The sequence below is a fragment of the Ranitomeya variabilis genome, chromosome 5 (genome assembly GCF_051348905.1).
Source record: "Ranitomeya variabilis isolate aRanVar5 chromosome 5, aRanVar5.hap1, whole genome shotgun sequence".
In the NCBI taxonomy this organism is placed as follows: Eukaryota; Metazoa; Chordata; class Amphibia; order Anura; family Dendrobatidae; genus Ranitomeya; species Ranitomeya variabilis.
The window spans coordinates 412,240,127-412,255,540 of record NC_135236.1 but is presented as its reverse complement, the minus strand read 5'-3'; the positions used below and the strand labels follow the sequence as shown (position 1 = coordinate 412,255,540).

General features: G+C 52.3%; 1 protein-coding gene across 5 annotated transcripts in view; it reads right to left on the bottom strand.

Moving 5' to 3' along the window:
• Window positions 1-7,211, bottom strand: part of SRGAP1 (SLIT-ROBO Rho GTPase activating protein 1) — a 182,060-nt gene extending 174,849 nt beyond the window's left edge. For 4 of the 5 annotated variants that reach the window (XM_077265163.1, XM_077265165.1, XM_077265167.1 and 1 more), the window contains exon 1: window positions 6,520-7,211. In XM_077265163.1, the coding sequence (XP_077121278.1) occupies window positions 6,520-6,586 (67 nt within the window). In that variant the 5' untranslated portion in view covers window positions 6,587-7,211. Of the gene's footprint in view, window positions 1-2,617; window positions 2,667-6,519 lie in introns of those variants that run through there. The other variant, XM_077265166.1, reaches the window with a different exon arrangement.
• Window positions 7,212-15,414: the final 8,203 nt, after the last annotated feature.

Below are 15,414 nucleotides of genomic sequence, written 5' to 3'. Positions count from 1 at the left end.
AAAATGAGAAAATGCTGAATTTTCCTGCAGGTGACAAAGTACGCAATAGTAATCAGCTGTGATTACCGCATTTTTTCTTAGTTTTTTTATGCGTTTTCTCCTTTTTTGATGCAGCATTTTAATGCATTTTTTTTTGTGCCACTACGCTGGGATTCTGCACTTAAAAACGCAATTGCCTCTTTCTCATGCTTCCCAACAGTCCAAAACAGGCTCACATTCACTGTGCTGGAGAGGTTAAACGCAGATGATTTTCTTCAAAAAAATAAAAATGCAGCAATTACACTTCACTAGGAACTTGGTCATAGGCTGCTATAGTGAGCGTGAAATAACACATGTAATAAATGCAGTTGCATTTGCATTTTAAGTGAAGAATACCAGTATTTCTGAACCAATCAATTGTGCACCAAAAATGCATTGAAAAATGCAGTAATTTGAGCAGATTGCTATTGCAGAGTTTGCAGCAAACTGGAAAAAAACATGATCTAGAAGGTTTCATAGGATTAGCAATGCAGTGACATTTAAGGTTTTCCTCATAATTTATTATGGGCCGGTTATGTGTCTCCAAGTGTAGCCTACTTTATAGCATTTTCCCTCTTCAGGGGGTCTTCTTACATGTCCAAATGGTCCTTTGATTTTTAATTACTATAAAACAGGGAAGTGTGGTCATAGCCAAAAGAAAAGAAAAGATAAAAAATAATGGGTCACAGGACGCACCACTGTAATCACTGCTCTATAGAAGATGGACCCAACACCTGTCAGTAAAATAACAATAACAGATGCTAGCTGTACAAAGCATCCCCTGGAGGGGGCACAACATCCCCTGTAAGATCTCCATACTTATAGGCAGTAAGACATAAGCCCTGTGGTATGGCATGGGCCCCCACTATGCATCAGCACTCATACCACAATATGGGAAGATACATATGACACTAAGCAATGTCCTGAAAATATCCGGGTGCTGGAACAAAAAAATAGCTGCAAGAATTCACTAATGATTATTTACAATGAGAACGCCCAGAGCACATATGGTCCATCTCAGCCACACCACACAAGATGGAGTCCCGTACCACCAGGCCTAGCAATTACAGCCAACCCACCAAGTTTGGAGAGCTCACTTATTGTTGCTAGGTGGTCTCTTACCTTGTCCATTGTTGCTCACCTAGATGAGCGCTTTGTGTCTGGAATGGTGTAGGATTATATATATTTTTTTAATGTGTATTAAAAAACATTTTATCATCTAGCAGATTTGAGTCTTGCGTATTTTTAGCAACATCCTTTTTAAATGCGTGAATGGCACTATGTACCCTCCTGTGGGCTACTGGTACAGTATATAAAGCACTAGACTTAAAGGACTGTTCCAAAACCGCTGTACCCAGTTATTGAGCTCACTGGCTCTTGCCTTGTAAGGCACACATTCAGTATTGGAAGAGAAATCTGTGGCAAATACTGGAGCGGGGAAAACACTATGTAAAATATGTGCATTTTTGCTGTGTTTTTTCCCCCTTTCATTTGCATGGGTAAAAAAACACTACAAAAATGGCGAAAGAATTGAGATGTGGAAAATTTGAAACAGCGTCATATCGGCAAAGAAAAAAATAAACGGTGCATGATATTTCAGGTGCTGGCACAGTAAAATGGTGTGGGTTTTTCTTCACAGCAAAAATGCAATGTATGAACATAGCCTAACTCAGCACAGTCACGGAGGTCAGCGATTAGCTACAGTTGTGAAGCGCGCTGTCGATGTGACAGTACCGCTGTGGCCACAATACTGATACTTTAGATTGTGAGCCTCAAAGGGGACAGCAATGATAATGTGTGCAAACTGTAAAGCGCTGCGGAATAGGTTAGCGCTATATAAAAATAAAGATTATTATAAAATGAAGATTATTACTGCACCAGCGTTGCACAACCGCCTCTGAACACAGGGAGGGGGGAGTACCTGCTGTGTTTATTATTTTAGGTATTTTACAAAGTTTGGGGACAAACCCTTTAAGGCCTCCTTACACAGATAAGATTGTTCTCCCGTCTCCCCCATACACATGAATGCTTGGCCGAGAGTTCCAGTGTTTTGTATGAGAGAGACATGCCATTCTCCACTGGCTCCACTATCCATGCTGGACAAAAGAATGGGTGTCCCATCCTACGAGGGAGGGGGGGTCTAGATGACGCCGTACACTTTAGATAATGGCCAGCAGAAATGGGGGAGGGTGTATGGGAACCTATTCAGATTTGTAAGTTCTCATTGCGCATCACAGCACCAGTATGGTACATACAATTTCCTTTAATTAGACATCCTTAAAACTCTGATTCTCAAACAATAGTTTCCAATAAAGAACTCAATATTAGTCCAGTGATTGGCTGCAGCGGTCCATGGGGTATAAGGGCTGTGATGGTTGTAGTCAATGTGACAGAAACCCGGTGGGCAGGATAGGGGGATGCAGCAATACAACAGTCATTAATGATTTATTTTACCACAACTGTTGCTTGTGTTCAGCTTTTTAATGAACTCAGATGACCACTTGACTGGAGAATTTTGCTTCTATTTCATTCCTTTCTTATATTCGCACAATAAATCGGTAAATGACAGTACAGGCATGCTCTGAGGAACACAACTTACTCATATGCAGATTACGGTTTTGTCCTCACACTGTCATGTATGCCAAAACCATAGACTATGACCACATAAACCACAAAGCAATATCCAGACTATGACAAACTAAAAAAGAAAAAAAACATCAATGCAAGATTACTGAATGACTATACAAAACAGTATGTAAAGCAGTATTCATTAATTAGCAGTGGGCTGTAGCCAATCAAATGAGTCATTGTACTCAATGAAGGAAAGCAAACATATGTTTGGTGTCTTCCAGATAACTAGCACACACCACTAATAACGAAGGTCATGAAAAAAATGACTAACGATCCAACAGCTAATGATAGCCATTTACTAAAATAACTGGGGCCGACCAGCGGGAAATTAGTAAAGAGCAGCTCATTCAGATAGTAATAGAATACAAACACTATAAAAGAAACATGACAAGAAGATACAATATCTACAACACTATATCCACCGTCACCAACCACAATCGCTGCAGATCAGCATCTTCGGTGACATAGAAAAGCACCTCGCTCCCGACAGCCCCTCACCATGGTATACTGATGACTTCTCCAGGTTCCTTTGTTCCTTTTCACACTCGTCGCGTGACCTGCATTCAACTTCATGTCTTCTCAAGTACTGTTACTTTACATCATGTGTGACACATGCAGAAAATGTATATGTAAGGGACTATAATCCGACATATTGGGACTGACAGAGCTAAATGTCGTTCCACGGTCGGCAGCCGCACTGCCACTCAGTGTCATCCCACAGTCTGCAGCCACGTCACTACTCAGCATCGTCCCACGCCATAGCCTGCAGCCGCACCACCACTCAGTGTCATCCCAGTCTGCAAGAACGTCACTACTCAGGATCGTCCCACGCCATAGCCTGCAGCCGCACCGCCACTCAGTTTCATCCCACGGTCTGCAGCCACGTCACTACTCAGCATCGTCCCACGCCATAGCCTGCAGCCGCACCGCCACTCAGTGTCATCCCACAGTCTGCAGCCACGTCACTACTCAGCATCGTCCCACGCCATAGCCTGCAGCCGCACCGCCACTCAGTGTCATCCCATGGTCTACAGCCACGTCACTACTCAGCATCGTCCCACGCCATAGCCTGCAGCCGCACCGCCACTCAGTGTCATCCCATGGTCTGCAGCCACGTCACTACTCAGCATCGTCCCACGCCATAGCCTGCAGCCGCACCGCCACTCAGTGTCATCCCACAGTCTGCAGCCACGTCACTACTCAGGATCATCCCACGCCATAGCCTGCAGCCGCACCGCCACTCAGTGTCATCCCACAGTCTGCAAGAACGTCACTACTCAGGATCGTCCCACGCCATAGCCTGCAGCCGCACCGCCACTCAGTGTCATCCTACGGTCTGCAGCCACGTCACTACTCAGCATCGTCCCATGCCATAACCTGCAGCCACACCGCCACTCAGTGTCATCCCACGGCATGCAGGAATACCACCATAGTGAGTCGTCTCACACGATGGCTTGCAGCCACATTGCTGCCCAGTGTCATACCACAGCTTATAGCCATACCGCCACTCAGTGTTGTCCCATGGCATGCAGGCACACCACATAGTCGTCCCATACGACAAATTGCCACTACACGGCTGCTAAGTGTCATCCATGGCCTGTAGCAGCACCGCCACTCACTATCTTCCAATGGCATGCAGACCACATACCATGGCTTGCAGCCACATTGCTGCCCAGTGTCATCCCACGGCATGCAGGAGCGTCACCATACAGAGTCATCCCAAAACCATGGCTTGCAGCCACACTGCTATCCCACAGCATGCAACTGTGCCACTACACAGCAGTCCCATAACATGGCCTGCAACTGTGCCAGAGTTGTCACGCCGCTGTTCTGTGTCGTCCCACAGCCTGCAGTCACGCCGCTGTTCTGTGTCGTCGCACAGCCTGCAGTCACGCCGCTGTTCTGTGTCGTCCCACAGCCTGCAGTCACGCCGTTCTGTGTCGTCCCACAGCCTGCAGTCACGCCACTATTCTGTGTTGTCCCACAGCCTGCAGTCACGCCGCTATTCCGTGTCATTCCATAGCCTGCAGTCACGCCGCTTTTCTGTGTTGTTCCACAGCCTGCAGTCATGCCGCTGTTCTGCGTTGTCCCACAGCCTCCAATCATGCCACCACTCAAACTCATACCGTGGACTCTACTAATGCTTCCACTCAGTACCATCCTTCTTTCACTGCCATTGCATGCACCTCATTGCTCTCCTTTGGACTATCTCCGTGCCACAATATGGACTACAGCTATACTGCGACGCAGTACACTTTTATGGAGTACAACCGTACTGTGACACTACATAGACACCTATGCACTGCAGTTGGGCTGCGAGTTATTGTATTCCTATGGATGGGAAACAGGGAGCTTCTCATTGGATTCCTAAAGGCAGCAACTAAAAATAGTCCAATGAACAGCAGCAATGGTGCAATTGAACGCACACCTATAAGCGGCAGCCGTGGAGCGTCTCACAGCTTTCCCATGTACTGCAGCCTTCATGTCAAGAAGTGCACCAACAATGTCCCAATGTTACCTTTTACCCACATTGATATGTTCCCCTGCTCTATATCTGATACTATGTAACAATCAAAGAATCATTTATTCTTGATGGTCAGCCAGACATCCATCAGCCACCAGATATTAGTCAGTAAGGTGACGGTCATAGCACAACCCACCATATTGTTATACAAGGTCTGCACCCAGCTATGGGACGAAGAGGGTCCAGAGAGTATAATAACCTTTCTATCTTGGGGGGCCTTTTTCCAGCCAGCATTCTACATGATAACCATATGCCAGTAGTCATCTGTAGAAATCCCACCAGGGCCAGGCAGGCACTCACACACCCTCTGCCACCCCACCAGGCAGGCACACACCCTCTGCCACCCCACCGGGCAGGCACACACCCTCTGCCACCCCACCGGGCAGGCACACACCCTCTGCCACCCCACCGGGCAGGCACACACCCTCTGCCACCCCACCGGGCAGGCACACACCCTCTGCCACCCCTCCAGGCAGGCACTCAACCTCTGCCACCCCACCAGGCAGGCACACACCCTCTGCCACCCCTCCAGGCAGGCACACACCCTCTGCCACCCCACCAGGCAGGCACCCATCCTCTGCCACCCCACCAGGCAGGCACCCATCCTCTGCCACCCCACCAGGCAGGCACATACCCTCAGCCACCCCACCAGGCAGGCACCCACCCTCTGCCACCCAACCAGGCAGGCACCCATCCTCTGCCACCCCACCAGGCAGGCACATACCCTCAGCCACCCCACCAGGCAGGCACATACCCTCAGCCACCCCACCAGGCAGGAACCCACCCTCAGCCACCCCACCAGGCAGGAACCCACCCTCAGCCACCCAACCAGGCAGGCACCCATCCTCTGCCACCCCACCAGGCAGGCACATACCCTCAGCCACCCCACCAGGCAGGCACCCACCCTCAGCCACCCAACCAGGCAGGCACCCATCCTCTGCCACCCAACCAGGCAGGCGCCCATCCTCTGCCACCCAACCAGGCAAGCTCTCACCCTCTGCCACCCCACCAGGCAGGCACCCACCCTCTGCCACCCCACCAGGCAGGCACCCACCCTCTGCCACCCAACCAGGCAGGCGCCCATCCTCTGCCACCCAACCAGGCAAGCTCTCACCCTCTGCCACCCCACCAGGCAGGCACCCACCCTCTGCCACCCCACCAGGCAGGCACATACCCTCAGCCATCCCACCAGGCAGGCACCCACCCTCTGCCACCCAACCAGGCAGGCGCCCATCCTCTGCCACCCAACCAGGCAGGCGCCCATCCTCTGCCACCCAACCAGGCAAGCTCTCACCCTCTGCCACCCCACCAGGCAGTCACCCTCTGGCAGTGCCCATTAGCTTTACCTTTCACTTGGCCCTCATATTCAGCAATAATTTCTTTGTCTTTCTTGAACCTGCTTGGGGCAGACATCTTCGTGCACTTCCTGGACGGATTCGGATTCTGTACGGTCTTTGTTCAATGCCAATCCTGGAAGTTGCCCACCGGGTATCCAGAGAGGGGGCTCACTCTGCTGAAGTTTTCTGGAAGACGAGTCTTGAGGTCATCCAAGAAGCCATGTTATGAGCCCAGTGGAATGGAGGGGCACTGGGGAAGCCGGCAGCGGTGCCAGTCAGGGCTAGAGGTGGGGAGGTAGCCGGGCACTACACGGGAGCACACAGGGGGGACTGGCACGGTGCAGGCAGGCACACCGGAGAGCTCCACGTTAGGAGCAGTAGTCGGAGCAAGGAGGGAAGGTCACTTCTAGGAGCAGCATAGACGGGCTACAATGGGGAGCAGCGAGATGATGAATGGCAGCCAGTGGCATGCTCAGAGCCCGCTCCACAACAAAGACCCGGAGTACGCCCAGCAGCACCAAGCAGTGAGCAGACACCGCACCGACACAGGGGGGCGCAACAACAATTCTACCCTTTTCCTTCCTGGCGGTCACCCCTCAGTGAGAGCAGTACAGCACTGCGCCGCCCGCCAGACTCTGAGATTCGGCAGAGGGAGGAGCTAGTCCATCCCCGCCCCTCTCACGGCACAGCCCGGGTCCGGCAGCTGCGAACTGACAGCTCGTGCAGCCAATCAGCAGTGAGGCTGACGGGCGGGGCGGAGCTTGTTACTGGTGTGAGGCGTCTCTCACAGTGACACTAGGCTGCAGGCTGCAGCTGGCTGTGCACGTATAGGGCATAGTGCGGCTCGGTGTGTCTGCTGCGCGGGGTACACGGTGTGCTGCAGCCGGCCTGTATTCACAGTGTCAGAAGCCATAGACGAGAATAGACTTCCCAGCACCGTAGCCCCGCGCCCTGGGAGCCCTGAGCAGGCGGGTCAGTGCAGTGGGGACTCTGGGCTGGCTATGGAAGGAGTCCCAGTACCGAGGGCTAACTTTCTGGGGTTGCGCACATTGCTAGTGAGGTCTGTTCACACCTACTTATTTCCCGCAGCCGATTTTCTGCCCAGAATCATCACGTCTGTGTGGGTGACAACTGCAGTGAAAATTGACAAGCAACCAATAAAGAATTGGCTTAGGTGATTATTGCCGAAAAGCAGGGCCGGACTGGGACTACAATTCAGCCCTGGCATTTGAAGTTACACAGGCCCACTTGTCACATGGTGACTGTATAATATCTTTGTACACTTGTAGGCAGGGCCGGTTTTAGGCAAAGTGGGGCCCTAGGCAAAGTTTATAATGGGGCCCCAAATGCTAACATATTGCACATCACACAGAAGCCTTTCTGTTGTATTTACGTGCGCTGAGTTCAGGCCGCTAAACGAGTTTGATCGACAATACTGAAGTTGTTCAACACTTGTTTCCCGGCCTCTTTCCACCATCTGAGAAATAATGATGGGACAGAATGATCACTAACAGATCACCATACAGTATCATGTTATCAGCAGCACATCTACAGTTTACAGTGGTGATGTGCTGCTGAGAACAATGATTTTTGCTCCAGCAAAAACAATCTGAATAGGCAGTATTTTATTTGTTTAGTAAAATACACCCCATAGTCCTCCATATATTATAATGTGCACCACAGTCCTCTATAGTATAATACACTCCCTATAGTCCTCCATATATTAAAATACACTGCTCAGTCCTCCACATAGTATAATACACTCCTCATAGTGCTCCAGATAGCATAATACACTCCTCATAGTGATCCATATAGTATAATGCACCGCCATAGTCATCCATGTAGTACAATTCACTTCCCATAGTATATTGCACCCCATAGTTCTTCATATAGTATAACGTATTCCCCATAATCCTCGATACAGTATAATGCAGCCCACATATAGTATAATGCAGCCACCACCCTACAGATTATAATGCAGCCACCCCAGAGTATAATGCAGCCACCCCATAGAATATAATACAGCCCACCTCCCCATAATATATAATGTAGCCCCCATAGAATATAATGCAGCCCCCCATAGTATAACACAGCCTCCCCCATATAAATATACCCCACAATGGTATATAACAGCCACATAGTATATAACACAGCCTCCCCCATAGAATATAATATACCCCCATAGTATATAGCACAACCCGCATAGCAGATAACACAGCCCACGTAGCAGTATACAGCACAGCCCACATAGTAGTATACAGCACTGCCCACATAGTAGTATACAGCAGAGCCCACATAGTAGTATACAGCATAGCCCACATAGTAGTATACAGCAGAGCCCACATAGAAGTGTATATCACAGCCCACATAGTAGTATACAGCACAGCCCACATAGTAGTATACAGCACAGCCCACATAGTAGTATACAGCACAGCCCACACAGTAGTATACAGTACTGCCCACATAGTAGTATACAGCACAGCCCACATAGTAGTATACAGCAGAGCCCACATAGTAGTGTATAGCACAGCCCACATAGTAGTATACAGCACAGCCCACATAGTAGTATACAGCAGAGCCCACATAGTAGTATACAGCACAGCCCACATAGTAGTATACAGCAGAGCCCACATAGTAGTATATAGCAGAGCCCACACAGTAGTATACAGCACAGCCCATATAGTAGTGTATAGCACAGCCCACATAGTAGTATACAGCAGAGCCCACATAGTAGTGTATAGCGCAGCCCACATAGTAGTATACAGCAGAGCCCACATAGTGCATTGCACAGCCCACACAGTAGTATACAGCAGAGCCCACACAGTGGTATATAGCACAGCCCACATAGTAGTATACAGCAGAGCCGACATAGTAGTGCATAGCACAGCCTACATAGTAGTATACAGCAGAGTCCACATGGAAGTGTATAGCACAGCCCACACAGTAGTATACAGCACAGCCCACACAGTAGTATATAGCACAGCCCACATAGTAGTATACAGCAGAGCCGACATAGTAGTGCATAGCACAGCCTACATAGTAGTATACAGCAGAGTCCACATGGAAGTGTATAGCACAGCCCACACAGTAGTATACAGCACAGCCCACACAGTAGTATATAGCACAGCCCACATAGTAGTATACAGCAGAGCCCACATAGTAGTGTATAGTACAGCCCACACAGTAGTATACAGCAGAGCTCACATAGAAGTGTATAGCACAGCCCACACAGTAGTATACAGCACAGCCCACACAGTAGTATACAGCGCTGCCACATAGTAGTATACAGCAGAGCCCACATAGTAGTGTATAGCACAGCCCATATAGTAGTATACAACAGAACCCACATCTCTCCTCCCCCCCCCCTAGAATGGCCCCACAGTCCAGTAAAAAAAAAACACTCCTCACCTCACCTCGTGCCTGCGGTGCTCCCTGCTCCTGTCTCGGCGGCTGCCGCTGCACTGCCTGGGACACAGTGAGTGCGCGAGCACCCGCAGTGTCAGAGGCAGAGCGGGGAATGATGGGAGAGGGAGCGTCAGGTGACACTCACTCGTCCATCATTGCATTCAACTGTACTGGCGTCATAGACGCCAGTATGGTTGAATGCGGCGGCGCTGGGGGGGGGAAGGATGAGTCGGCATGCAGCGGCCCACGACTGGCACCGGCCCTTCTGGCATTTGCCAGAACTACCCGATGGCCAGTCCGGCCCTGCCGAAAAGATTGTCACAGCTATGACCTATCGTTAGTATGTCAGAAGAAAAAGCCCGATACAGATCAGAGGGGCGCATCTAATGCTTTACTAAAAAATACCCTGATAGACAAACGGGGGCTATAAAACCACACAACGTGCATATAGCGTTTACTATGGGCATACACACCAACAAGATTAAAGGGGATCGCTAGTTTCGGAAACCCCTACCCAGTTGTAGTTTGTATATACAGCTCTGGCAAAAACTAAGAGACCACCACATCAAAACCCTGTCATGGCCGCCCACTCTCCAGTCCTGAAAACCTCTGGAATGTAATCAAGAGGATGATGGATAGTCAGAAACCATCAAACAAAGAAGAACTGCTTAAATTTTTGCGCCAGAAGCAATGTGAAAGACTGGTGAAAAGCATGCCAAAACACATGAAAGCTGTGATTAAAAATCCTGGTTATTCCACAAAATATTGATTTCTGAACTCTTCCTGAGTAAATACATTAGTATTGTTGTTTCTAAATGATTACATTATTTGAGGTCTGAAAGCACTGTTTTCTTTTTTTTATTTTGAACATTTTTCTTTGTCAGGACCAAATTTATTGCTTGGAAATTCGGAGACATGTTGTCAGAAGTTTATAGAATAAAAGAACAATTTACATTTTACTCAAAAATCTATAATATAACGCTGGGAGCGTCACTCTGTCCGAAGCCTTTATAGACTGCGCAAACGCAAGGCCGGCGCAGTCTGGACCCCACAGAGTGACGCTCCCAGGAGATCGCGGTATGCGTAAGCACTGAACGCACACCGCGATCTCCAACGGAGAAGCAGGGACGTGCCAGGAGGGTGAGTATATGCTATATTTACCTGTCCCCGTTCCAATGAGCGCTGCTCCATCCTCCGCCTGTGACTGTTCAGTCAGAGTGCGGCGCGCATTAACGCGTCATCGCGCCCTCTGAACTGAACGGTTCAGAGGGCGCGATGACGCGCTTAATGCGCTCCGCCCTCTGACTGAACAGTCACAGGCAGAGGACCCGGAAGATGGAGCGGAGCGCAGCAGTGGAACGGGGGACAGGTAAATATAGCAAGTGCCGGGGGCCTGAGCTAGCGGCGACTCCGGCACCTGACCCCCCCAGCGCGCCGGTGTCCCCGCCTGCTCAGGCCGCCCGCACTCACCACCGCCACGCACAGCCGCCCGCACTCACCACCGCCACGCACAGCCGCACGCACTCACCACCGCCACGCACAGCCGCCCGCACTCACCACCGCCACGCACAGCCGCCCGCACTCACCACCGCCACGCACAGCCGCCCGCACTCACCACCGCCACACACAGCCGCCCGCACTCACCACCGCCACGCTCAGCCGCCCGCACTCACCACAGCCACGCACAGCCGCCCGCATTCGGCACCGCCAAGCACAGCACCGCCACGCACAGCTGCCCGCACTCAGCACCGCCAAGCACAGCACCGCCACGCACAGCCGCCCGCACTCAGCACCGCCACGCACAGCCGCCCGCAGTCAGCACCGACACGCGCAGCCGCCCGCACTCAGCACCGCCACGCGCAGCCGCCTGCACTCAGCACCGCCACGCGCAGCCGCCCGCACTCAGCACAGCCGCTCGCACTCAGCACCGCCATGTGCAGCCGCCCGCACTCAGCACCGTCACGCCCAGCCGCCCGCACTCAGCACCGCCACGCACAGCCGCCCGCACTCAGCACCGCCACGCACAGCCGCCCGCACTCACCAAAGCCGCCCGCATTCAGCACCGTCACGCACAGCCGCCCACACTCAGCACCGCCACGCACAGCCGCCCGCACTCAGCACCGCCACGCACAGCTGCCCGCACTCAGCACCGCCACGCACAGCCGCCCGCACTCAGCACCGCCACGCACAGCCGCCCGCACTCAGCACCGCCACGCACAGCCGCCCGCACTCAGCACCGCCACGCACAGCCGCCCGCACTCAGCACCGCCACGCACAGCCGCCCGCACTCAGCACCGCCGCCCGCACTCAGCACAGCCGCCCGCACTCAGCACAGCCGCCCGCACTCAGCACTGCCACACACAGCCGCCCGCACTCAGCACCGCCATGCACAGCCGCCCGCACTCAGCACCGCCACGCACAGCCGCCCGCACTCAGCACCGCCGCCCGCACGCAGCACAGCCGCCCGCACTCAGCACCGCCACGCGCAGCCGCCCGCACTCAGCACCGCCACGCGCAGCCGCCCACACTCAGCACCGCCACGCGCAGCCGCCCGCACTCAGCACCGCCACGCGCAGCCGCCCGCACTCAGAACCGCCACGCGCAGCCGCCCGCACTCAGCACCGCCACGCGCAGCCGCCCGCACTCAGCACCGCCACGCGCAGCCGCCCGCACTCAGCACCGCCACGCGCAGCCGCCCGCACTCAGCACCGCCACGCCCAGCCGCCCGCACTCAGCACCACCACGCATAGCCGCCCGCACTCAGCACCGCCACGCACAGCCGCCCGCACTCAGCACCGCCACGCACAGCCGCCCGCACTCACCAAAGCCGCCCGCACTCAGCACCGCCACGCACAGCCGCCCGCACTCAGCACCACCACGCACAGCCGCCCGCACTCAGCACCGCCACGCACAGCCGCCCGCACTCAGCACCGCCACGCACAGCCGCCCGCACTCAGCACCGCCACGCACAGCCGCCCGCACTCACCAAAGCCGCCCGCACTCAGCACCGCCACGCACAGCCGCCCACACTCAGCACCGCCACGCACAGCCGCCCACACTCAGCACCGCCACGCACAGCCGCCCGCACTCAGCACCGCCATGCACAGCCGCCCGCACTCAGCACCGCCACGCACAGCCGCCCGCACTCAGCACCGCCACGCACAGCCGCCCGCACTCAGCACTGCCGCCCGCACTCAGCACAGCTGCCCGCACTCAGCACAGCCGCCCGCACTCAGCACAGCCGCCCGCACTCAGCGCGCAGGATGGGAGCACATGACAGGATGGGGACGCAGGATGGAGCAGCACATGACAGGATCGGGGTGCAGGATGGGAGCACATGAAAGGATGGGGATGCAGGATGGAGCAGCACATGACAGGATGGGGGCGCAGGAGGAGCAGCACATACCAGGATGGACACCATATACCAATATAAATGCTCGCCACCCGGGCGTAGAACGGGTTTAATAGCTAGTATACCTATAAAGAGAAAAATCAGACAACCTGAACATTTTGCAGTGGTCTCTTAAAGGGAACCTATCACCCCGTTTTTTAAAGATTAGATAAAAATAGTGTGAAATAGGGGCAGAGCTGGGCTTTACATTAGTGCCTTTTTGGTGCCTTTACACCCCCGTTAGACTGCCGAAATACCTTTGTGAAGTGGCCGTTTTGTCCTGTCACTCAAGTTGGTCAGGTCGGATGGGCGTGGTCACAGCGCTGTTTCTCCCCCAGATCAGGCTCATCATTACGTTGGTGGCGTAGTGGTGTGCGCATGTCCAAAGAGAAGATCCACTGCCCAGGAGATTCAAAACAGCGCGGTCTACGCTATTCGCCGTTTACCGGTGGGCGCGGCCATCTTTCCTGTGGCTGCGCGTGCGCAGATGGAGCTCTCTGCTGCCCGGGGCTTCAGGAAAATGGCCGCCGCGATCTCCAAAAAACGGGGTGATAGGTTCCCTTTAATGTTTGCCAGAGCTGTATGTATTTAGTGTGTTATTCGCCATCCCAGCATTCAGTCTCTTTCCCTGCTCCCAGTATTGTTGTCTGAGACACTGAAGTCACATGGTCAGCGCTGCAGGCAATAAGTGACCTCAGTCCTTCCTCTGAAGGACTCCATCACTGGCTGCAGCAGTGGCAGTGACTCAGGAAAGTAAGCATAGGTGGATGCAGATTTTTCAGCACTTGTAGCAAGGATTTCGTTTGCAGCCCCTCCCCTGCCGCTCAATCATATGATGACTAGCTGCTCTTCCTAATTCTTTCAATATTCAGTGAAATACTACAGCCCTTGCTTTATTGAACGAAGCAAGTTAGAAAATCACATGAGTGGTCATGTGATGACCACTGGAATCAGAAAGCAGTGCCAAATCCTGACAGTGAGCATATTACATGCTGTAATTAGGAATGCTACAGGGCTTTATAAGTAAAGCAGTGGGGGGGGGGGCACAGAAAAGGGCCCCTGTGCAAGAACAGTATATGGGCCCTTTTCAGTCCAATAGCTCTGCTATGATTGAAGTTCTTTGCAGTTTGGAAAGTAGAAGTGGGCCCCTGTTATGATCCTAGTGGCTGAGGATCACAGAACGGACTAGCTAAGTTTATGAACATAGACACGAGCTCTAGGGAGGTGGTAACTGAACTGACCACAAACCTGATCCTAACCAACACACTAAAGGTAGCTGGTGAACGTGCCTAAAATCCTGGACGTCTCGACGCAGCCTGAGAAACTATCTACTCCTGGAGGGAAATGTTGTGAATTTGGATTCTGGGCTCCCCCGGTGGCCGCTTGTGGAATTGGACTTGTCATCCTCTTTCCTGTTTCACCTGGTTCCATCAGTAGTGGGTGTCGCTATTTAAGCTCATTTCTCTGGTGGTTTCTTGCCGGTCAACAATGTTATCTGATGCCTCTCAGTGCTTGTTCCTGCTTCTAGACAACTACTAGATAAGTTGGACCTTTGTCCATGTTTTGTTTTGCCTATTTGTTCCAGTTCACAGCTGAAGTTTTGTTACTGTGTCTGGAAAGCTCTCGTTGATCAGGGATTGCTACTCTGGCGTTATGAGTTAATGCCAGAGTTTAAGGTAATCTCTGGATGGTGTTTTGTTAGTGTTTTTCTGCTGACCATGAAAGTATACTATCTGTCTTCTGCTATCTAGTAAGCGGACCTCAAATTTGCTAAGACTATTTTCCTGCTGCGTTTGTTGTTTCATCTGAACTCACCGTCATTATATGTGGGGGGCTACTTCTTCTTTGGAATATTTCTCTAGAGGTGAGCCAGGTCTTATATTTCCCTCTGCTAGCTATTTAGGTCTTAGGCCAGAGCTGGGCATCTAGCTATAAATAGGAAATGCTACCTGGCTATTTCTAGTTGCGCGGCAGGCTTAGTTCATGGTCAGTATAGTTCCATCTTCCGAGAGCTTGTCCCTCTATAGGCTTGCTATGATCTCTGCCTGCAGAGATCATGACAGTTTGACCGGCCAATAAAGTGTTAAAGACCCAGGTTGAGAAAGGCG